The sequence below is a fragment of the Ursus maritimus genome, unplaced genomic scaffold (genome assembly GCF_017311325.1).
Source record: "Ursus maritimus isolate PB19 unplaced genomic scaffold, ASM1731132v1 scaffold_25, whole genome shotgun sequence".
In the NCBI taxonomy this organism is placed as follows: Eukaryota; Metazoa; Chordata; class Mammalia; order Carnivora; family Ursidae; genus Ursus; species Ursus maritimus.
Window position 1 is genome coordinate 8582752 of NW_024425008.1, and position 25004 is coordinate 8607755.

The 25004-nt window shown below is 52.6% G+C and overlaps 1 protein-coding gene across 2 annotated transcripts in view; it reads left to right on the top strand.

Annotated features, from left to right (window-relative positions):
* The window catches only part of CLMN (calmin), a 105272-nt gene that overhangs the window by 74491 nt on the left and 5777 nt on the right, over positions 1-25004 (top strand). For both annotated transcript variants that reach the window (XM_040641478.1, XM_040641479.1), the window contains exons 3-10: positions 2048-2143; positions 4630-4713; positions 9344-9436; positions 11177-11367; positions 13296-13489; positions 14806-14888; positions 18655-20325; positions 23638-23834. In XM_040641478.1, coding sequence (XP_040497412.1) covers positions 2048-2143; positions 4630-4713; positions 9344-9436; positions 11177-11367; positions 13296-13489; positions 14806-14888; positions 18655-20325; positions 23638-23834 — 2609 coding nt within the window. The remainder of the gene's footprint in view (positions 1-2047; positions 2144-4629; positions 4714-9343; positions 9437-11176; positions 11368-13295; positions 13490-14805; positions 14889-18654; positions 20326-23637; positions 23835-25004) is intronic.

Genomic DNA, 25004 nt, shown 5'->3' on the forward strand with positions numbered 1-25004 from the left:
CCTCCTTAGCCAAGGCCCCTGTCCCTTCGTCGGGGCAGGTGGGTCACCCCTCTCTGAGAATAAATCAGATAGCACCTGAAACTGATGCCTAATAAACAGGGCGAAATTAACAGCCATGTTTCCAACCTGGAGACTTTCAAGACCAACCTTTCATGTCAGGGAAACCCAGGAACCGCTCAGGGACTTGGGCTTAACTACAATTTGAAGGCTGTCAGAGATATTTACGGAGTCTCGGGCTTCTGGAAAAATTCCTTCATTTACCGAAGGAGTTAGATCATGAAGAAAGCCCTGGGGGTGCTGTTTACTCGGTCATACCGATCTCATGAAGCCGGCGGAACGTTTGGGGCCCGGGCCGTGTTTTCACTGGAGCAAGTTCAATGTCTCCAGCTGCCGTCCCACCGCGTGGCCTACGGCCAAGGCCCCGTTTGCTGCTGCCCGGGCTCTTCCAGACACTGTCGGTGGAAATTACTCTCCGGGTTCAACGCCCAAGCAAGGCTTGGCCACGGCCGCGGCTGGTACCTGGAAATTTCGCTAGTCCATCTATCAGGGGGTGTTTTGTTCGGGCGTCACGTTTTTCTGCCTCGCGTTAGCTGGAACAACATTTCCGTGAGAGTCTCGGTAACCTGATGCCGTCCTGTTCCGAGAGGAATGTGCCCAGGGAGCTGTGGGGGTTTGCAAAGAAAATAATTTGCCTTTTGGTTCAAAGGCGCTGTTGCCCTAGAAGCAGATCCCTTTTCTGTGCGCCTGTGGGAGGAATCGGCCTGTATTTGGACTAACCGGGTGTCAGGGGGCTCGTATAAGGGCTAAGGAAATGCCACTTTCCTTAGTAAAAAAAGAACACACGGACCCTCCAAAGCTATCACGGGAAGGAGGCCTTCCTGGAGGGAGAGGGTGCCCAGACCACAGCTCCTCCGTATTTCCGAGACTCTCCTCGGACCCCTGAGTCTCTGGCTGGTTTACAACTACCAGCCCGCCCCCAATCCTGTCTCCTATGTGAACACCCCATGCATTGTACCCAGGAGCAGAGCCCACCTGTTCCAGTGTTGCCAAAAGCCCCACCAAACGTAAACCGAGAATTCATGCTGGGGTGAGGGCGTATGGCAAATGCGCGTTCCTGGACCCCGTTCGCTGAGACTCTGTACGGTCAGTTCTAATCCTGCATTGAAGGGGCTGTTATCAAGCTGGTTTGGCCAACAGCCACCTTTTTTCAGGCAAAGTGTTACCTCGAACCCTAAAGAAAGGCCAGTAAGAGCTGAGCCTCTCTGATCACTGGGGGAGGGGGAGGGGGATCGGACTCCTTCTCAGGACCCCTGCGTCCCCATGAGCCCTAAGGCTGCTCCGCTCCAGGCTGGGGTTCCAGAAAACACAGTTTGGAGATCCCTAGGCTGGAGCATCTGACGGACAGGTTCCAGGCAGCCCCGGGAGCTCCAGGCCACACATCCAGCCAGACTCCTGGTGGACACCGTTCACCTAGACAGTCGATCTCTCTGCGTCCAGGCCCAGAGAGGAAAGCCCGGGCAGCCTGCAGCTTTTCCCACCCTGGCCATCATGGCGTGGGTCTGGACAACGCCCATGGGCAGCTAGTGTGTCCTAATGAAGAAACAGGACTGATGGTACGAAAGAGCTGATCTGACCCCACACTGGGCATGTCACCTAGCCTCTTTGAGCCTCAGTTTCCCCAAATCTAAAGTGAAGGGCTTATCCTAAGTAATTTCCTGGGAGCCCTGCTGGAATTATTTTATTCTATTATTTTATTCTCCCCCTTAGGGAGAAGTGTGAATGTAATGTCATTTGGGAGTGGGGGGTCTCAGATCTCAGGGTCCCAGGGATCTCCAGGGTCACTTGTGCAATCAGCCCTCTGGTGCCGAGCATCCTCCACGGCTCGCCAGCACACCCTCTGCCCAGGCGTGCCCCGCCCCCCAGGGGCTGCCTGTAGACAGATCTGGATGCAGGCCGAGTCTTCTCGTGGGGAAGCCCTGCAGCTCGGGGACAGTTTGGTGGATTACACAGGCCACTAATCAGCTTCTTTGTCCCGCTTCCTCCACAGTGCGACCCACCTCTACAAGTCAAAGATTTATTCGTTGATATACAAGATGGCAAAATCCTAATGGCTTTGTTAGAAGTCCTGTCTGGGCGGAATCTGGTACGTATGTCACGGAAGGGTCAGGGAGACGTAAGCTGTGAAGGAAGACACTGCAGGTTTCTGTTCAGTACACACCTGTACGTAGGTACGCATACCTGGCCACGCGTGATCCTGTGACGAGAAGCTTGGAAGGGTGACATTCCTTTCTCAGTGACCAAGAGTGATATAATCATGTCTAACTAAGCAGTGTCCTTTTTTCTTTTTTTTTTTAAGTCGATACACTTTAGTAAGTAAATAAATAAATGTTCAGTGTTTTCCGGGAATCTGGTAAGGGTAAAGATTGAAACTAGATCGTTAAACTTTAGCTCTGCAGCCATTATATTAACTAGAACGATAGCCAAGAATCAGGAAGATTGAGGAGAAAGGCAGCTTACCAACCGGATTCCATGGTCCACCTGAGGCTAAAACTACAACCGCTGGCTTCTGGAACCTTCTTCTAAGTGTAGGCATTCCCCCTTATCTACAGAGGATACGTGCCAAGACCCCCTGCAGATGCCTGAAACTGCGGACATCACGTCCCTGTGATGAAGTTTAATTTAGAAATCAGGCGCAGTAAGAGATTAACAAGGATAACTTATAATAAAATAGAACAATTGATTATATCACCACATACTGTCATAAAAATTATGTGAATGCGAAAAAAATAAAATAAATAAATAAATTATGTGAATGTGGACTCCCCCCTCTCAAAATACCTTACTCTACTGTCCTCACCCTTCTTGTGATGCTGTGAGATGCCATCATGCCCACGGGATGAGAGGCAGTGAGGGGAGTGACGTAGGCACGTGACGTAGCATGAGGCCACTATGACCCTCTGAGCACATGTCAGCAGGAGGGTCCTCTGCTTCTGGACTGCAGCTGACGGAGGTCGCAGAAAGTGAAACCACGTATGGGGCGGCCACTATAGGACCACATACCGAAGCCGCTAAGCTTGAGGCTCATTCCACCTTGGATCTCTGCCCTACCTCTCCGTGTTGTGTATGCCTGCTGTGTGCAGGTCGGTCCTCTCTCTCCCCTTCCCGGAGCAGGCTTCTCAACCCCAACACTGTTGACATTTTGGGTCCTGTAGTTCTTTGTCGTGGGGGCTGTCCTGGGCATTGCAGGATATGTAACAGCAGCGTTGGTCTGTCCCCACTGGATGCCAGTAGCACCCCCAGGTGTGACAGCCAAAAATGTCACTCGACATTGCCAGATGTCCACCGAGGGCGCACCATGACCTGACCAAAACGCCAGTGGTGTTGATGTTGAGAAACCGTGCTCTGGAGTCTAGTGTTTGATGTGGCCTCCGTGCCCCATTGCGGCAAAGACAAAAGTGCCGCCATGGGTCACAACCCGGCCGGCCCATAGCTCGGCCAGCGTGGACCTCTCCCGATCTGTTTTTAACTGTAGGTTTCAAGTCAAGAGCCCATCCTGCTTTCAGATCTCATGTAGCTGGAATCTCCTCAGACCCCTTAACCGTTCCCGTGTTCGCCTCCCAAAAGCAAAATGGGAGACTCCTGTTTGCTGCTCTAGGGGGGCTGTGCAGAGTCTCACAACGAACTCTCCCAAAGGGAGGACCCACTGCAGTAACAACAGTATCTGGTTCCTTAGAGGGCTGACAAGGAGCCAGCAGCACAGTCCTCATAGCTCCCTGAAAAAGTGTATCCTGCTTCCTTATCTGTGATCACAGCAACACAAGCTCCCACTTGGCAGCCAGGCCACTGGTTGGTAGATACCATGTCCTCGGTGGGCCTTTTGGGGGGGGGGGTCTTTGATTCTGGAGCCCAGCCAGCATGGGCAGTTCCCAGCTGGTGGAGCTGACACCCACTGGCTCGCCGTGTAATGTAAACCACCCATCAGGTGGGGCTTCCTTGGGGTGTTCGACTGCCATTGTCAGAGTTCTAGCTTCTGCAAGGATCTCTCTCTCTCTCTGTCTCCATCTCTTTATCTCTTGTCTCTCTCAATCTTTCTCTTTCTGTCTCTTTCTATGTCTCCATCTCTGTCTCCCTCTCTGTGTCTCCATCTCTTTCTCTCTTTCTGCCTGTCTGTCTGTCTGCCTCTCTCTCCGACCTGGGACAACTGTCCACAAAGCTCCTGGCAGAAAGCAGAAACATCTGCTGTTGGCAGGAGGGACTTGCCGGCTGATTTAGCAGCTGTGGGGACGCCCCGGCTAATGCTCCCTGCCTGACAAAACCGTCAGCGTGGCGAGGAGAACGCATCCCTGGAGGTGTCTGGAGGGGGAGGAATATCAAAGCCAGGAGCCGGGTCAGAGAGAACAATTTGACAAATCTGTCCCCGTTGAACCTGCCTAGGGCCCCCCCATTCACCAACTCAAGTGAGTTAAGTCCCAAGGCCCATAAATAAGGGGTGGGTTTCAGCTGCGAGCCCCTAACTTTCTCTTGGGATTAATGAGAAAGAGGTAAAGACAAAGGCCCGCCCCGCAGCACCCCTGCGCCTGGAGCGCCTCTGTTGGATTCACCTCTTGTTTGCTCTGTTCTCTGTTACAGCTGCATGAGTACAAATCCTCATCCCATCGTATTTTCCGGTTGAACAACATAGCAAAAGCACTTAAGTTTTTGGAAGATAGCAATGTAAGTATTTGAAACACATCTTGTTAACACAAGCTTTTCTTGTGACGAGAGGGACGAGTGCCTGTCTCAGGAGAAGCGTGAAAAGGGGACCCTGTTAAAATGGCAAAATTTAAGTTTAAATATAACGGGACTCCGTCAGGTCAGCCGTCAGCTGGAGAGATGGTCCCTGACTTCCTGCGTGCCAATCCCTGTCCATCCGATGCCAGCCCCGCCAGACACCCAGCCGCAGGAAGGGCAGACCAGCAGGCTGGCTCTCCAGCCTTTAGCGTTTCACATTTCCTCCTTTATCCCTTGGAAGCGTAGTGCGGCGAGCATGCCACAGTGGGACACTTGCTCTTCGCAAGGAGCTTTCTAGATTGAAGTTAGCTTTTTCTGTGTTTCGAGCTTGGCTTCATGTCCTTCTAAAGTGGGGAGGGCTGGTCCTGGAGGGATGAAATTTCCAGACCTCCTCTTCCATCAAAGCGTCACCAGTTAGCCTGGGTAGAAAGCCCTCGGCTTGCCCAATGTGTCGGGGCGCGCAATAAAACTTCATTAAGTGTGATGCACTTGGGATTCTTAATGGTAAGCGACGGAAGCTGACCTTGGCTACTGTACGCGGGAAAGGAATGTTGAAGGGAGGCTGAGTGGTGCAAGAGTGCCTTGCTAGACTGAGGAGTCAGGGAGGGCATCCAGGGACATGAGGCACCAGGACCATGGCAGAGCCCACCTCCCTACCACATAAGGACCCGTGTGCCCATGTCACTATCCCCACTGCCTCTGGGAGGACACCCTGGCCCCACCACACCCCTGGAATGCACTGTCAGTGTCACACATGCAGATTTAAGGCCTGGGCCGCCATGCCTGGATCCCGCCTATGTCCCCGCTGCCATGGGGGAGGGAAAGCACTGTCAGCTTTTGAAGAAGGAGGTGGGCTCCGCCTCCCATTGTGTAGGGAAAGCTCCAGATCCAGGAGGGAGTTCTGGCTGGTGGCAGCCAGAAAGCACAGTACAGTTTACAGCAGCGTCATTCACCACAGCCACAAGGCAAAGGCAACTCGGGGCGCCTGGGTGGCTAAGCAGCCGACTCTTTATTTCAGCTCAGGTCATGAGCTCAGGGTCTTGGGATCAAGCTCCAAGTCAGGCTCCGCACTCAGCGTGGAGTCCGCTTGGAATTCTCTCTCTCCCTCTTCCCCTCCCACCCCCTTGTTCCCTCCCCCCTTTCTCTCTCTCAAATAAATAAATCTTTTTAAAAAATAAAAGGCGGAGGCAACCCAAGTGTCCTTCAGCAGATGAGTGGGTGAACAAAATGGGGTCTGTCCACAGTGTGGACTATAAGTCAGCCGTGAAAAAGAATGAAGTACAACATGGTTGAATCTCAGAAACATTATGCCATGTGAAGGAAGTCAGACACAAAGGACATTAGTCTTTGATTCCATTCCTATGAAAAGTCCAGCACTGGGAAATCTCAAGTCAGAAACTAGATTCGTGGCTGCTTAGGGTTGGGGTGGGGGTGTGAGAGTTAAAGGGGACAGAGTCTCTTTTTGAGGTGATGAAAATGTTATAAAATTATGATGACAGGTATATACACCCACGAGTATGCCAAAAACCATTGACTAATACACCTTAAATGGGTGGAGGGAATGGAATGTGAGTGAGTTATAGATCCATAAAACTGGGTTTTTTTACATTTTTTTAAAGATTTATTTATCTTAGAGAGGGCACATGCATGGGGGGAAGAGCAGAGGGAGAGGGGGACAATCTCAAGCAGGCTCCCTGCTGAGTATGGAGCCTGACGCGGGGCTCGATCCCATGGCCCTGAGATCATGACCTGAGCGAAAGTCAAGAGTCAGATGCTTAACCAACTGAGCCACTCAGGCGCCCCAAGCTGTGTTTCTAAAAAGCACATCACATTGTCATGAGAACGGCTGGCCTGTCCTCGGCGTCGACCTCACCTTGGCGTCCGAGCGCCTGTGGCGGTTCAGAGCACAGGTCCTGGAGCACAGCTGCTGGGCTTCCCACCCGGGAAAATGAAGCAGACTCTCAGAGCCTCGGTTTGCACATCTGTAAAATGGAAGTGATGAGAACACAGGCCTTGTTGAGGATTGAGCGTGCCCGGCCTGGTGGGGTCGAGCCGCGTGCTGGCCTGGGCCAGGGCTCTGTGCGCGCCTGCTCTACGTCCCTGTCCCCCTGCATCGCTGCTCCGACAAGGCAGTGCTGGGCGTGGCTCTCCTGAGCAGTGTCTCCCCCCATTCCCAAAGGGGTGTGGTTTTGTGATAACTTAGAGCCTTGGAACAGCTGCCTGGGAGATGCATTGCTCTTCCTTCCTGCTGGTCGACCCCTAAGCACTTTCCGGCTCTGTCCGCTGCCCCGCGCTGATGGGCCTGGAATGTAGGCAATGGAGATGGTGGGTTTGCTTCCAACTACCCTTCGGGGCTCATTGACCAAGTGTCTTCTGTGGGCCTGGGCTTGTGCTCAGTGTTGGGGACGCACAGCCGCATTATTAGAAGCACGGCTGCGCCTTCAGGGAGCTTAGAGTCTGCGGAAGAGGCCTCCCATGGCCAGCAAGCTGCATGTCGCACCAGGGGCACCCAGGGGAGCCGTGATCCCTTAGTGGTCAGCAGGGGGCAGCCGGGGCGGCGGGCTGCGCAGGTAGGACTGGCCCCCAGACAGGTGTGGCGCTGGGGAAGCCCACAGCTAACGCGGGAAGGCCTGGCCTCTGTCACCTTCTGGGCTGGTCCACCAGCCTACTCAGTGTCTCCCCACGAGGCAGCTCTGGCATTTTCTCGCTTTGGAGTGTTTCCCATAAAGCTCAGCACAGAGGGCCACACTCGCCTTCCCCCAGGTGGGAGTGAAGGCCGAGACTGTCCCATAGACTGCTTTGATCCCCCTGCACTGGGATGAGTGCAGGAAGCCACCGAATGGAGGGGGCTGTCAGAGCAGGGGGTCAGGAGACAGCAGGCCGCGTATGCAGGGGACCCATCCCGTAGGACGAGGGCCGCCCCTGACGAGCGCGGAGGGAATACCGGACGTGAATTTGATCAGCCATTTTATTCGAAACATTGGCATCTTCCTTCCTGGCTCCCACCTGCCAGGCGTGAGCTCGCGCTGCCCGAGTCACGTACTCTCCACAAGCCAGACCTGAGCCGGGGCCTTGGGAGTCTCTCCCCCGATCAGGAAAGCCCGGCTCTCCCGACTGGGGTTGTCAGAACCCCTAACACACTGATAGGATCTGAGACCTGTGTGTACAGTTGTAAAAGGCCGGAGGGAGAGGGAGAAAGGAGTATCCGTGCGAGACGCTGTCCTCGTGCTTGCTTTCCAGCGTCTCCTGGCAGAATTTTGCAGGAGACCTTGACGGACTTCATTTCTCCTCTCTGCCCCCAAAGAATAGTTTCTACTTTTGTAAAGGAGTTGGGAAGAAAGAAGCAAATGTGCCTGAGGCCAGTGTGGTCCGCAAACGCTTATGCTTTTCTCCAGCCCTTTACCGAAGAAGTGTGCAGACGTCTGATCTGTGCACTCAGGTTCTGTCCGCAGGACAAAGTGACGTCCGCAAACCTGAGTGCGCCTCAGAACCGCCTGGAGCGCTGAGGCCAGTGCAGGTGGCTGGGCCCTGCTGTCGGACTTCCTGAGTCAGGAGGACGAGGAGAGAATTTTCATTCTAACCAAATCGCAGGCGATGCTGTTGCCCGCGGCCCAGGGACCACACTTTGAAAACCAGTGCCTTAGGGATTCACTCAAAGCAGCATCCTGTGGTCAGAACGTAGTTCAATATATGGGTTAAACCCCTACGGGGTTCTATAGTAGATGCATTTTAACCAGGATATTTGGTAATGATGGAGACCCTCAGGGTGTAAGCCTTATTCCAACACACTGTTCCTTCCTTCTCTTCTTTCCCTCCTTCCTTCCTTCCCTTCCTTCCCTCCTTCCCTCCTTCCTTCCTCCCTCTGCTTTCTTTCTTTCTTTCTTTCTTTCTTTCTTTCTTTCTTTCTTCTCCGGAATCTTGAGCAGACTCCACGCCCAGTGTGGAGCCCGACACAGGACTCGATCTCACGACCCTGAGATCACGACCTGAGCTGAAATGAAGAGTTGTACACCAACCGACTGAACCACCCAGGCACCCCCCTCAACACTCTATTTCTGATTAGCAGTGCATAATTATCTTATCCATCGGTGGTCCATGATTGCTGATGTTGGTGCTCTGTGTTTGTCCAAAACCATGTCCAATCCGGAGGTTTGGTGGTGGTAGTGTAGCGTCCACACAGACCCAGCAGGTGCACTAACCGTCGCCCCTTGAGAAGAACGACCAAGACCTCTCCTGGCTGCGTGTCCCAGGCGCGTTCCATTTGGCCTCGGTGAGATTTCCTCGCCTGACACGTAGGGATAGTAGAAGTACCTGTGTTGTGGGGTTGTTGTGAGGTCGAACTGAGTTCACCCTTACAAGGAGCTTAGGATAGCGTCTACCCCTGGTCGGTACTATGGACACGTTTATTCAATTCATGTACGGATGTTTTGCACGCGGGGGTCCCCGAGCTGGCCTTGGGCAGCATTGAGTGATCAGATGAGAAGGAGCGAGAGGCCCACGAGGGCATCAGAAAATAACAGCTCGCACCCTTCTTGAGCGGCCCGTGTTAAGCTCATGCGTTGCTTCTCTACAGGTAAAGCTGGTTAGCATCGACGCGGCGGAAATAGCGGACGGCAACCCCTCCCTGGTTCTTGGGCTGATATGGAACATAATCCTCTTCTTCCAGGTAAAGTGGTTTCCGTGACACGCAGGAATGATCTCCTGGAGCCTGCTTACGGCCAGCAGGATGGGGGCGGGGAGGGTGCACGTCGACGGAGACCGTGAGATCTTATTTCTGACAGATTGTGCCTTTTCCGTGTCTTGAAAAAGAACCAGAGGCCATCTGGTTGCTGATGATTCGGGTCCCTGTGATTTTATAGGGAAATGGAGCTCTGTTCTCCAGAAGGGTAGAGCGACCCCCTTGGGACTTAGAGAGTTACGTATTTACTCCAGAAGATCATTTTGTGGCAAAGTGTTACAAGAACTGGGGAAATACTTCTGCCCCAAACTTGAGCTCGGAGGGACTTTCCTAAAAGGACTAGTGTGCAGCAGAGACAGTCAGGGAGCGGGGAGGAAAGATGGCTGTGGGCAGGGGCATGCGTGACAGGTGAGGCTCTGCTGTCCGTCCTTGGCAACGTCAGCCTCTATTTAGAAACGTGGATTTTATCGGGAAGGACAGGATCTGTGGCTGGGGTCTGAAAGTGGCATTTAAAACAAGCTCAAGTTCTTGCCCCCGAATAGGAGGGAGCAAGCTGACATTTCGTCTTCTAAAATCCCTTCTTCTGAAATAGAAAGTCATGGCTCATCATTGAATTCCCTGCCAAGAGTAACAGTGACCTGCCCGGAGGTGATTTGCTGGGGCTTCTGTCTTAATGCTTGCGTTGCTGAGAGGAATGTGCCCAAACAAGGTTTACGGACAACAGACCCAGTTCTGTGTGAGCCTTGAACTTAAAGAAACCAGAGGCTGTCTCTCTGAGCTTCAGTTTCCACATCTGTGAAATGGGAGCAGTGGTCAGCTCTGTGGGAAAGCCCTTTGTCAACGGTACAGTGTTAGATACAGGTCTCAGTTCCTAATGTCTCTTATTAAACTCTCCGATCGATGCTGGAAACATCCTGAAAATGTGTCAAAAGTCAAGGCCTTAAATCCACCCCAGATCTCCATTCGTTCATTCACTAAATGTCTGTGCCAGGCTCTGCACACACGAAGTCCTGCCCTTATGACACTCTGGGACCACAGACAAGGTAGTCCCAAATTACAGAGCTGTGTGGTCCAGGTTCTGATCAAGGTATGAGCAGAGTGTTGTTAAATGATCTCAGAGCGGGGAATGGAGTGAGGAAAAGATGCCAGAGCTGGGTTTTGAAGGATGAATAGGAATGCGTTGGACCAGTTCTCAGACTTTGCTGTGCAGACAGATTGCCTGGGGGTGGTGTTGAAATGCAGAGTCTGATTCTGTAGGTCTGGGGCAAGGCCTGGGGTTCTGCATTTCTCACAAGAGCCACATGATAGGAGCCCTGTTTCGAGTAGCCAGGAATTTGGTGATGGAGGAAAGGAACATCTAGGCAGTGGGACCAGGATGAACATAGGCATGGGGCTTGAAACAGCATCATGCATCCTGGGGCCCGTAAGCCATGAGAGGAAAGGGGTAGGTGGAAGCAGGTCAGGAAGACCTTGCAGGCGTGCATGGCCAAAGCACCAAAAGAGAGAGACTCCAGGAAGAGATGAGCTTCCCTGGGAAGTGTCTGTGTGCACTGCAAGCCACATAAAACAGTCTGGCCATCATGGGTACTTTAGGAAGTGGCTGCTCCCTATTTGGAGAACCAGTTATGTGTGAGCTGGTCCCTCCAGCCAGGCTCCTTGTGGCCTGGGGTCAGGGAAGGGTTTGCCCTGGGACTGTCTCCAGGGCCTGACCTGCCGTTTTCCTTCCAGATTAAGGAGCTCACGGGCAATCTCAGCAGAAACTCTCCATCTTCCAGCCTGTCACCTGGCTCGGGGGGCACAGACTCAGACTCCTCCTTCCCACCCACGCCCACCACGGAGAGGAGCCTGGCGGTATCGGTGAAAGATCAGAGGAAAGCTATCAGGACCCTGCTGGCGTGGGTGCAGAGGAAGACGAGGAAGTAAGCCATCGCGCCTTGTCCCCACCCCCACGACATGCTCTTGTCAGGCAGGGGGAGGGGGGCTTCCCGGGGTGGGATGGGGGCAGAGGGAGGGGGCACCAGCATGTATTAAGTTATGCACCTGTCGCTTCCTGGAGGCTCTGAGCGCGAGGAACGCTGTGCATTTTCAGTCTCTGCACACGCAAAGCTGTATTTGCAGAATGTTTGGTTCGCAGAAAACTGATCGGAAGATTGGAATACAAATCAAAGGGGCTTCGCCCCATTTAATGCCAAAGAGAGAAGGACTGTTGGAGCCTCATAACATGGACATAGTCGTTAAGCTGCGGGAAATCGGGTACAGACTCTTCTGTACCCACTTAAACCCTAGGAACAATAAAGGCTGAATCATGCTCGTTAGATCTAGCCTTTCCAAAACCGAGACAGGTGACCCGGAGCAAAGGTCCCGGGCTACTGGGTGACCCCATGCCAGCAGGCCAGGGCTCCTCGCAATTTTTTATCAGGCCTTTTACTGGCAGCCAGCTGACAGCCCCTGGGGCCCCTGGGCCGTGGGCAGATATGGCCGGAAAGTTAGGCCACGTGCAATGAGAGCCACACCACCACAGGGCCACCCAGCTCTGCCACACTCAGACGGGAGGGTCTTCCTGGCACATCACAGCCACGTCTGCAGGACGGTAACTTATTGGCTGCCTTCCAGGACAGTGAGGATTGAGTGAAGCGAGCTCGTGGAAGCACTTTGCACGGTCCCAGCTCTTAATAAGCACTTACTCGTTGGGTCTCTTCTCCCCGCTCTATGGAAATAAAAGAAAAAAGAGAAAAGAAGAGAGGCGAGAGTAGGCTCTTTGGGTTTGGACTGAGGGGTCGAGCAGGATAGAACTGATGAACGCAAACAACCCTTAGATGTGGTTTAAAAAGAAATCAACCGAAAGAGAGCTTGGGGCCAGGAGGTAGGGCGACCGTCAAGGAGAAGACGTGTCCGTGGGATCGTGGAACGGTTCTGTATTTCCCTCGTGGCGGCGGCTGCTGGTCTGTACTGGACAGAGTGGCGTGGTACCATACCCCACCCCACGGGAGTGCCACTGGAGGAATCCAGACGCGGTCTGTGGCTCAGTGGTCTCGCACCCACGTCAGGGTCCTGCTTTTGGCGATACGCTCAGGTGAGAGACGATGCCCGAGGGAAACTAGACGAACGGTGTCGGAGCCCTCCGTACCGCTTTTCCAGCTGCTTCGGAATCTCAAATCATTTCTGAATAAAACTGTCTTGTAAGAGCGGTCAGTGACCACGGTTGGAAGATGGGTGACGTCTCTGGGGATGGATCCTGAAGGAAATTAGTGCCTGGCACGATTATCTATCATCCGTCACTTGTAAATTGTTAATGTTATTGATATGAATACTGCCATTGGCTGCCCCGAGTCGGGGGCTTGTGTCTGCCACGTGGGCAAAACCTAACGCTTCCCCACAACAGGGTCGTAGTGAGATGGTCCTCATTTTACGACTGTGGAGCTTGAGGGCCGGAGAGGATACGGGACTTGCCGCAGCAAGGCCACAGCACTGGGAACGCACGGGGGGCGGCCAGGATGTGACCTTGGCTTTTGACGGCATGCCCTGATGGCCTGTTTTGACCTTCTCTGCAACGTGCAGTGTGGAGAGTCGCTCCTTTATGTGCCTGGGAATCTGGGAGCACAAGCTCCCGTTCTGCCTCTGGGTGCAAATTACACCTTTCTAGTCTATTGTTCTAGATTATTCTAACATTATTCTGTTCTCTGGAAATGGAGATGATGGGTGGTTTGGCACCGCTGTCCGGGGACCCAGGGCCTGGTGAGTTGGCAGCTCGGAGGCCCACGGGGCTGCCACGTGTGGGCTCCTCACCGGGGAGGGGCGTGTGTCTCCTGACCTGCGGCGTGGCCGCTGTGGCTGCTTTTTGCTGCAGGTATGGTGTGGCGGTGCAGGACTTCACGGGCAGCTGGAGAAGTGGGATGGCCTTCCTGGCCGTGATCAAGGCCATCGACCCCAGCCTGGTCGACATGAAGCAGGCCCTGGAAGACTCCATGCGGGAGAACCTAGAGAAGGCTTTCAGCATCGCACACGAGGCCCTTCACATCCCCAGGCTCCTGGAGCCAGAAGGTAGCACTCGTTCTTTCTCTTTTTTGCTTGTTAATAATTTTGGGGATATAAGATGTAGAAAAATTTGGAAAATACTGAAAACTCTAATGAAGACGTGTTTATATCCCTGCCCCTTAATATTCGTCTATGCATCTCATTACCATTTTTTTACATAATTGAGATCATTCGGTGCACGTATACAGTTGACCCTTGAGCAATGCAGGGGTGAGGGATGCTGACTGCCCCACCACACTTGGAAATCCACATACAACTTCTGACTCCCCAGAAACTTAACTACCAATAACCTGCTGTTGACCTTACTGATAACATGAGCAGTTAATGAACACACTCTGAGTGTTATGTGTATTATGCACTGTGTTCTTGCAGTAAAGTAATCTAGAGAAAAGAAAACGTTGTTAAGAAAATCATAAGGAAGAGAAAATACATTTACAGGACCGTACTGTATTTACTGAAAAGAAATCTGCGTATGAGCGGACCCGCCCACTTCAAACCTGCGTCACCCCAGGGTCAGCTCTGGTTTTGTATTTTACTTTTCGTTTCGAAGTTTTTTAATTCCAGGACAGTTACCATACAGTGTCCTGTTAGTTACAGGTGTACGACATAGTGATTCAGCAATTCCGAACTTTGTTCAGTGCTCCTCGTGGTAACTGTGCTCTTCATGCCCATCGCCTGTCTGTCCTTTGCTTTTTTTTATTTACCGTTGTAATCAGGACAGCAGCACTGTGCCTGTTGCTATATGTCCTTGTTGTGTATGTTTAATGGCTGCACAGTGGCCCATTTCATGGGTGTACCAGCGTTCACTTAGGTCTCCCACCCTGGTGGACGCCCAGGTTGTTGAGGAAGCAGTCACGTCTGTATACACAGTCACACAGTGACCGCCCCACATGATGTCCTTCGGGACCAGATGCCATCCGTGCACCCCTTTTTAAGGCGCTTGGGTGTCTATCCGATGGCTTTCCGCGGGGCTTGGGCTGATTCGTGACCCCCTCCAGCACTGAGGTGGGGGTCCCAATCAGCAGACTCGCTAAGGGGGCCCGCAGGGAGCTGGCTGCTCCCTGTGGGGAACTCAGCCAGGAATAACGGACAGCCTTGGGAAGGAGGAATTCTGGATTCTGCATCCCAGCTCCGCTCTCCGTCAGCCAGATGTGAGACCGTAGTCAAGTGATTCATCCCCTCTGGGTCTAAATTTCCTAAAGTACAAAACAAAGAGAAAAAACATCAAAGGTCTGTGGGACCCTTCACCATCAAGCAAGCCCTGATCCTATTTAAAAATCATGCGTTTGCCGTCCTCCTAACTCCTGTGTCTCTCTCGACAGACATCATGGTTGACACGCCCGACGAGCAGTCCATCGTGACTTACGTGGCACAGTTTCTGGAACATTTCCCGGAGCTGGAAGCCGTATGTTTGTTCCCCTTACCTTTCATGCAGAAAGTGTGCATTTCCGTCTGCCGGCCATCACACGCAGCTGGGGTCCGGGCCGCGTTGTTCCGTGCAACGAGCAGTAATAATCAAAACTGGGTCTCAAGCCCTAGAGACATTTACTTTCAGAATCATAGATAAGGTGCCTTTGGCCAGCCAGCCATACCCCTTGCAGAGGTCTTCCCGTCCCAAACTTCATGGAGATTGTCAAAGCTGCTCGCTTTTTGTATGGATTGGCTACCTGATTCTCTGGGTGTCCGATGGAACATTTCAGCGGTTTACGAGATTTTATCAGAGTGTGCAAAATGATAACAGACGATGACCGTTCAGAAGCACGCCCTCTTATTTTCAGAATCCCTGACTATACTTGGAGCAGAGTCAGACCTTTCACAAGTTGTCACAGCTCCCCTGAACTTGCACCAACCCCGTGCCCAACCTTGAGACGATAGTAGAGATAGCAACAGCATAACAGCAGATCTCTGTTGAATTCATTGGTAATTTACAAAACACCCGGCACTCGCTCAGGGGGACCCAGCAGTAGCCTGGATGGATAAGGTCCCTGACCCCCTACGGCTTTGTTCTAATAGAGAAAACAGTTAACCAGTGAGCCAACACATTCTAGGCGTTCAGGTAGTGGTAAGTACTAGACAGAAGCAGAATAAGCATGAAGAGCTAATGCTCACGGGGCGGGGGGGGGGGTGGCGCAGGGCTGCGCTTGGAGCTGGAGGCTGGTCAGGTAAGCGCCCTGTGTATCTCCGGGCTGACTGCCCCCAGTCTGGCTGTGCGTCATTATCCTCATGTTACAGATGAGGATACAGATGGTCAGAGAAGCTTAAAGACCACTCCAGGATCACAGCTACTGAGAGACCCCGGGGCTCTGTGACTCCTCAGTTCTGGCTCTTAGATCCCTTACAACATGTGGCTGAAACTGAGGTCCCATTTTGTGCAGCTTCAAAGAGCCAGAGGGGTCCTCCTGTGTTGTGGCTTTCATTCCGTTCCCTTTCTGTGTGTGTGTGTGTGTGTGTGTGTCTCCTGCCTGTCCCTACACCATAGATCACTTCCCAGGGTGCTTTAAAAGCAGGAATTCCCTGGGCTGGAATGGCCATTCTGCCACTTAAAGCTGTGTGACCTTGAGCTGCTTACTCAACATCTCTGATATGTTGTCTGTATGAGGTGTCATCTGTGAAACGGAAATACCACCCGCATTTCGGAGTCGTATGAAGAATAAATCGATGCGTGAAGTACCCAGTCTTCTTCCTGCCACGACAGTTGATGCTCAGCCAAGGGTGCTGGTTGTGATTGTTTTGTAATTCAGTTTTCTCTGCCCATCGCTACATTCCGAGACACTAGGCACCACGGCCTTTATTAGCCCTGAGCTCTAAAGCTGCAGGCAGAGTTTGAAATCAACTGAATCTTACGGTATCTGTGTGAGTCAAGGTCGTAGCCAGGTTTCGGCAAATCTGATACTTGGACCTCCCCAGCGCTGGGGTCAGAGACTGGGGCTGGGAGGAGAGAGTGGATGAGGTAGGGTACCTGGAGACAGTGGTCCTGATTCACAGAACACAGTGCATCACGGCAGAACTTCCCAGGTACCTCCCCAAGGAACACAGATGGGAAGTCCCAGCTAATCTGGACACCCACTCAGCTGTTCCTTAACAATTCAGCTGAGTTGAGTTCATTTCACTAAACCTTTGGTAAGCCCTGGGCAGCCATGTGCCAGACGCCGTGCCTGGCTTTATGGCCCAACATATGGTTTATTTGGGTCAGTGCATCACGTACACTTGGAAAGAATAGGTCTTAGGTGGTGAAAAAATTGACATTTTAAAAATACTGATTAGATCGAGTTGGTTAATATGCTCTTCTCGTATTCTGTACACCGACTGATTTTTTTCCTACTCTTCCTATCAATTAGTGTGAGGGAAAAATGTTAAAAATCTCCACCTTAATGGTTGTGGTTGTGTTTCTCTTCTTAGTCCTGTTCGTTTTCGCTTTCTGACGTTGAAGCTATGCTGTAAACGCCTGCACATTTAGGATTGTCGTCTTTTCCTGATGGCTCGATCGTTGTGTTTTTCTGCAGGTTCAGTCTTTGTCTCGAAGTGTACTTTGAAAGGAATAGAGCCATACCAGCTTTCTTATTATTAGTGTTTACGTGATTTCTCTTTTTCCATATTTTCCTTCCAGTGTGTGTGTGCTTATATTTAAAGCAGGTGTCTTGTAAACCGTATACAGTTAGGTCTTGCTTTTTATCCCTTCTGACAAGAATTAGTGCATCATTTTAGTGGTGTATTTCTCAACTGTTGACACAGAGTTAATCTGCCGTCCTGATTATTGTGTTTCATTGGTCCCATCTCTTCTGTGCTCGTTTGTCCTTCCTTCCTAATTTTTTTTGGATTATATGATTATTTTTTGGTTTCCATTTTATCTCCTCTCTTGGTTTTTTGGCCACATCTCCTTGTTTTATCCTTGCAATAGCTTCTCTAGGGATTATAATACTCATCTCGACCCTACTTTAGTCTACCTTGAAGTGTTATACTGCTTTAAGTAAAATGCATGTTGTATGCATTTTTATGTATTAACAATGTAATTCCATGCGCTTCTCTGTTCCTTTGTGCTATGATTGTCATTTACTTTACTTCTATATGTGTTTTAACCCCCAGTGCTTTGTTATTATTATTACTTTAAATAGTCAATAGACTTTTTAAGAAAAGTATTTGAATAGTCTTTTATATTGACCATGTATTTATCATTTGGGGGTTCTTTTCATTCCCTCCTTCAGATCTGGGCTTCCATCTGTGGTCATTTCCCTTCGGCCTGGAGAGCTACGTTTGTATTTCTTGTAGTCTTGGTTACTTTTGGAGTCTTTTATTTGCTAGTTCTAACCCTGTATCATATTTGAGTCTACTTCTAATGATTGTTGTTTCTCTTGATTATGGGTCTCATTTTCCTGCTTCTCTGTGTCTTAAAATGTTTTGTTTTATGCCAGACCTGGTATATGTTAAAATGTTTTGTTTTATGCCAGACCTGGTATATGAAAGAAGAGTAGAGATTGAGATAGCCAACATTTTTACCCCAGAGAATGTAGCCTTTTCCCAAACAAGGACCTGATTGAGAAGCTGACTGTTTTGACCTTCTCAGGAGTCAATAACGGCTACGTTGCGGTTTTATTTAATGTCACCGCCTGGTTTCAAATGATTTTAGGATGAGGTCATTCAACTCTCTCCACCAATACACTGGGAGCCTAGCTTTGCAATACCACCAAGATTGCTCTCTGCTCTTCAGCCCTGCCCTCAGCTGCTGCTTACTTAGCCAAAGTCCCTGCGTGTGAGAATTAGTATATGAAGAGAACTGGTTTTGCATTTGGGGCCCTCCCATATTTAATCTCTCGCACTGGCCTATACAGTCAATAAAGATTCTGCTGATCTTTCCTTAGCCTGGGTAGGTTTGCTCTCCTATCCACACTCATCCTAGGCAATGGCCCGCCAGTCCGAAGTAGCTGACACTCACTTAGGAAGGGCTCGTCCTTCTCTAGAGTTCAGTTCATTGAGATTTCTTTGCACCCATAGCTTTTAATACACATTATTTTTAACGTATCTGGTGTCTTCACATTTCAGCAGGAACAACCATCTGCATCTTTTAATTAGAACACTTCGCATTAGTTCTGAAGTGGCTTTTTCCACATTGGTTTTTGTTTTATGAGCGGGAAATATACATCGTACGTCAACACTCCTCTGATTTTATGTTGCAGGAGGATTTCGTGGATTCCGACAAAGAAGCCCCTATTGAATCCACCTTTGTCCGCATCAAAGAAACTCCTTCTGAACAGGAGAGCACAGTCTTCCTTCTGACTGAAAACGGGGAGCGAGCCTATACCATTAACCATGAAGCCAGCCAACCACCGCCCTCCAAAGTCTTTGTCTGTGACAAGCCCGAGAGCGGGAAGGAATGCTTCCTCAGTGGTGTGTCCAGCAGTGCACTGTCAGACGGCTCCGCCGAGTTCATGCACCAGATCGTCGACCAGGCCCTCCAGCAGGTCCCAGGTAAGGCCAGCAGCACCAATGACCCATCTCCAGAATCTTCCATTTTGTCATCCAGAAAGGACAGCCGGAGGTCCAACTCTTTGCCAGTCAAGAAAACTGTGCACTTTGAGGCTGACACCTACAAGGACGCGTCCTGCAGTAAGGACCCTTTCTACAGTCAAGACCTTCGCTTTGAAGGGAGCCCGAGAGGGACAAAGGACTCATTGCTGAAGCAGGATGGGTACATCCTGGCAGTTGAGACTGCTGAGGAAAAGCCGAAACAGGAGGCCCCAAAGATTTCGGAAGCAGCCTCTGATGAGTCCCCAGGGGACATCTCTTTGGTGGATGGTAAGATCAGTCATTCACAGACTACCCAGAGTTCTCCCTCCTGGAATGGGGAGCCGGAGGGTGTGGCCAGCCCGGGGGAGGAGAGTCGTCCCCTTTCACCCCTTGGGGACGGCACTGTTATGGCTGATTCCTTGGAGATCAAGGTCAAGCTGCTGACCGTAGAAGCTATGGGTAAGGAAGACTATTTTGAAGGCATTCCTTTAAAAGCCTCTAAATTTAGCAGCGACCTAATAGATTTTGCCTCGACCAGCCAGGCTTTCAAGGGGGTTCCTTCGCCTCATGAGAAAAAACCAGTGGAGGATGAGGTTTTGGAGGACCAGGCTGAGAAACTGGGGAAGAGGAGAAGTAAGTCTGCGCACCAGAGGAAAGATTCGGATGAGTCCCCAGAGAGGCCCGACAAGCTTGAACCTCACAGGGACCCCAGGCAAGAAGACCAAGGCTATTCTCTGGCCCCAAGGGAGGCGCCAGCAGATAAGAAGCCAGAGGTGTACGAGAAGCCCAAACGCAAGTCCACGCACCGCCGTCGGGGCAGGGACGAGGGGGAGGCTGCAGGGCCGCAGGGGGAGCTGCCCTCCGAGCCGCCGCCGAGCAGCAGCGTCAGCCTGGAGACCCTGCCCAGTCGCAGTGAGGAGGGCCTGGACTTCAAGCCCTCCCCGCCGCTGTCCAAGGTCTCCGTCATTCCCCACGACCTGTTCTACTACCCGCACTACGAGGTGCCCCTGGCCGCGGTTTTGGAGGCTAACGCGGAGGGCGCAGAGGATTTGAAAAACGAAGACCTGGATCTCGAGGAGCCGGAGAGCTATCTGTGTGACGTGGGGGCCAGGGATGAGGCCAAGGAGGCCGACGAGGCCGAGGAGGCCGAGGCCTCTCGGAGCAGCTGCAGCTTCTCAGGGCTGGCCGAGGACGTCCCCAAGGCCAGCATCCCCGTGGCACCATATCCTGACAGGGGTGTGGAGGACGCCAGACCAGCCTCAGAGCCCACCGACCCGTCCCCACCAGAGGACCGCCAGCGAGGGGAGGCCAAAGACAGTTCCCCTGTGGAGAGCCAGCAGGTACTTGATTGTGGGTTCGGGAACCCTGGGCCCTGCACAGGGACTCTGCTCTTCTCCCTCCATAAAATAGGGAAACAGAAGCTGCCCTCGCAGGCAGCCCAGGCCAGAATTTAAGGAGGCACTCGCCTGGGGACTCGGGCAAGGACAGAGCTGGCACCCCTCGGCACTCCTGAAATTTTGTACCTCGGGTGCCTCCGTGGCCTCCCCGCAGCCCTAGCCCTCCCCATGAGGGGGCCAAGAAGATGGAATGAGGTCATGCTTGAGGGCCCCAGGTAGTAGTAGCCGTAATCGTTGTCACTGCTACTCGTGGCCACATCTAGTGCCGCTTGGTGAGTCTTAGCCCCGCCTCCTGCAGCAGCCTGAGGACACCCGGTGAGCTCACATTTGACTCTGGCCTGGATTTTTGAAGGTTGCCTGTTGGTACAATTATCTGGCCCCTGTGCTTAGAAGTGGGGGACACGCACTTCCGAGTTCTGGCAGCTGGGCACATGCTCAGCCCGTACTTGGTGTTCCCATTTGCCTGGCCCAGCAGCTCGAGGAGCCACCGGAGTGGGCGGTGAGAGGGTGCAGGGGCCCCTGAGCTGCTGCTCCTCTCCGTCCTCTTCCTTCCCTCCCCTCCAGCCAGGCCGGCCTCCCCCCTGGCTGCCAGGCACTCCACACTCTGCTCTGCTCCCCTCACGCTTCACTTGGCAAGCACTGATGCCCCTTGAAAGCGCAGTGCCAATGACACCTCCTCCCAGGAGCCTTCCCAGCTTCTCCCCAGGCAAAACAGTTGCTTTCTCCTCGATAGCCGGTGACATGTGACAGCTCTCCACTCTCCTGCCAGCCTGGCGTGGTGGGTGGTGATTTTGTCTCCCAGCAGAGGAGTGAGCCTTCGTGTATGACTCTGGTGACTCTGGAGGGGAGCCTGGCATGGCTTACGGTGCAAGAATCAAAGGTGGCTGCATGGCATGGTGGCTTGGGGGTGTAAGGCGAACTCGTAGGGTAAATTAAAACACCAAGATAAAGGCGATGCTCTGGTTCACGGCAGGGGAGAGTCAAGGCTGAGGGAGGGGCTGAAAGGTGCTCAGGGGAATGAGAAATCCTTGCACCTGAAGGGTGCAAGAGAAAGGGACACTCTCCATAGCCTTCAAAGACATGTAGGATTTAGATAGGCCAGAAGTGGTGGCTTGGTCTTATGGGTTCGCCAATCCCAGAGAACATGCTGGATGGAGCAGAATTCTCAGACAGTGACAGCCTAGAAACAGGCGTAGCAGGACCAATGCTACGTCCATCTTTGGATGAAGAAGAGAGTGGGATAGTTCTGCAGGTGCCAGGACCCACCTGCCATCTGCCCCTTTTGCCCCCAGAAAGAGGAACCCGGTCCCGGGCCCCCACCCCCTCCCACCTGCCGTCTGCTCACTTGTTGGAAGCCAGCCCAGCCAAGCAGGCTCTCCCAGCAGGGGACCCCAAGATCCAGCGGGGTAGATCTGGCCCTCAGTGAGATCAGGTCTCTGGGGTCCCCAGGTTGGGGAACCATGACAACAACTATAGCAATTCTTGGGACTGTTAAGGGACAGAAGATCTTTTAGGACAAAAGAAAGGGGACTGAGGTCTGGCAAGAAGAAAGACTAAGAAAGAAAAATGGCTTGATAGCAGCTCGCTTCCTCTGCCTGGGGCTGACTGAAGGCAGCCTACAGACATGCGGGCATGTCACTTTATTGTCCTCTGCTTTAGAAAGAGAAAAGTCATTTGCCAGAAGCAGGTGGTGTGAGTGCGTGTGCCCAGCATGTGGACAGGTGATCTGGGGTATAGCTGGACAAGTGCTGGGCTGGGAATGGCACGGGAGATGTAGATTTGAATCTAGCCTACGCCGAGCTAAGCATGAGCCCTTGCAGAGAGCCTCTATTCCTGGGTAAAGCATGCCACCATTTGCATCTCGGGGCTCTGACCTGCCCCCTCTGGCCCTCGCCCATCCAATGAGCAGGCAGCCACCACTCCCAAGCACACCCGGTCATTGGCTCCCACATGGAGCCCTGGTAGTCCTGTGGGGAGCAGAGGGGCTGGCTTGTGGCCCAGGATGACAGGTGAGGTGTGGGAGTCTCGCCTCCCGGCAGACAAGACGACACGGGAGCATTTCTCGGATACCTGGCCCTCCTTAAAAAAAAAAAAGAAATGAAATTAAAAGGAAAGTCTTCCAACAGGACTAGAAAATGGAAAGTTTCTTCTTCTAGTCTTTAAAAAAAAAAGTCCTCTTCTCATTTCACCTTTCGGAAAAGGTAGCATTGGCCCATGGATGGCAGGGGAGAGACTGGCATTTCAGAGTGCTAGGAGCGTTTTTAATTCCTGCAAGGACCTTTGTTCTCCTGGGGTGCAGGGGACCGGCCCCTCCAATCCTGTTGAGCAGGCTCCTCAGCCCCTGAAGGGACCCTTGGGCAGTGGCTCTGACAATCCCCATGCTTCTCGGCTGCTTTTTTTTTTTTTTTAAGATTTTATTTATTTATTTGAGAGAGAGGGAGCGCGCACACATGCGCGCAAGCAGAGGGGAGAGGGAGAGGGAGAAGCAGACACCCCACTGAGCAGGGAGCCCATGATCGTGACCTGAGCCAAAGGCAGACGCTTCACCGACTGAGCCCCCCAGGCACCCCTGCTTCTCGGCGTCTTAATTTCACTCGGGAGCATTGCCGATGGGCTTCAGAGTGTCCGGTGTGGACAGTGGTCAAAGAATCTTCCTCGTCAAATAAACGCTAGACATGTTGCACTGTGAGCCACCAAAGGCACAATGAAGCTGTCATCCCACCAGCTCTATGTTTGCCTCTGTGTGGACCTCTCCCAGCTCAGGGGCCCCCTTTGCACCTGTTGGCCCACCTGACTTCCAGGATTCACTCCTGTGTTTAAGCGGATGGTGGTTGTGTGAAGAGCCCCGCCTTGGCCCACTATACGGGGCATCCTTTACGGGAAACACGGTGGTGTAGTGAGAAAAGACTAGATAATTATTATACCCATTTGATGGACAAGGAGACTAAGGGTTGGAGAGATAAAGTCAGTTGGGTAAGGTAACTAAGCCAGGATTTGAAAGCAGAGCTTGGTGACTCTGAAACCCATGCTGTTTTTACAGTCTGTGGCCTTTGCACTCTGCCCAGGGAGCCCGAGTGCGGGTGGGCTTGTCTTCCACGGCAGGCCGTGCCGGAAGGCCTCCCCGGCAGGGGCAGAACTGGAGGGGACGCCCTAGCTTCCTGGACTTCAGGTGGAGTGGGGCGCTTCGGGGGGGCGTCACGCGCGGGGCCTCGCAACTTGAAATGCTGACTTGTGTTCGGTTGTCTTGTCCTTAAGTCCCAGGAACTCGGAAACTCGGAAAACTTAGCAAACTCTTTAGAAGAAAGGGTAATGGGAGAATCAATCAGCAGTAAGAAAAAGGAGAAAAGGAAGCATGTGGACCACGTAGAAAGTTCAGTATTTATAGCACCCGGCACCGTCCGGTCCTCAGACGACCTAGAAGATGACACTGGCGACCACAAAGTCCTCTCCAGGTATTTTGTTACTATCTTCTTACCCTAGGGCCCGAGCTAGAGACTACTGCCTGAACTCATTCCATTCTTGGTTTCTGATTTGAGGACTGGGGGGACACAGAGGGGTGGGACCGGACAGCAAGGGAAACACAGGTTCGTACAAAAGTCATCAGGCCAATTGGTCATTCATCCTCAACCTTCCCACCCAGGCTCCCCCGCCCTGCCCAGACCCGCTCGCACGCAGCAGAGCTAGGAGGACACGAGGCCTGCCTTCTCCCCACTCTGAGTACCTTTGGGTGGAAACCGGCCGTGGGCAGCGGGATGGCGGAAGCAGGGTAGGGGTGGGGGGTGGAATGTCACAGACCCAGAGGCTCTGCGGCCGCCCCAGCCCCCGATAGCCACCGGGTAGAGAGCACGCCGAGCCGTTTACGAGCAGCTCACCGAATTTGAAGGAATGTGCTACGTATGCACCGAGGGGACCTGTCATCGCCATCCACGGAAGCCGGACATTAATAATGAGGCTTCACCCAGGAGCTGGGGTCCAAGGGAGCAAGGATGGTTGATTTATCTCAGGGGAGGAGGAAGCGGGGAGGATCACGGGCTCTAACTGATGTCCAGGAAGCTTCTAGTGCACGTGGGCTCTGTCACTCCCAAGGGCACCGGGTGAGTCGATTTGTCCCAGGGAGGACATTTAGCTGCTGAATGGCAGATCCTGGATTCTCCCCATTGTCGCTCATGGCCACAACGGTCACTGTTGAAGCTGCCCTGATGCGTTTGAGCATTTCCCGTATGTTCCCTCGTTGGTTCTTGCAGCAGCGCCCAAGGCAGGGAGGAGGGACTACGCATCACCACGGTGGGCTCCGGGGGCACCTCCCAGCCCAGGGGACGGCAGAGCTGGGGTCTCGGACTCAGACCCGTCAGACTTCATGGCCCACGTTCTCCCCATGACCCCTCCTTGCCTGTGGTGGGTGAGCCACACTGGCTGCCAAAGGGAAATTGTCGAGATCGGCATTTGGGGAGCGAGTGGGGAGAAGCCAGTGCAGGATACCCGGCGGAAGAGCTGGCGGGGCCCAGCTTTCATCTTCCCTCCGCTCTGCTCTGCGCCTGCGCTACAGGGGACTAAAGGAGACTAGAGGGGAGCCCAGGTGAGGGGCAAGGCATGACAGAACACTGCCGCCCACTTTGCCCATG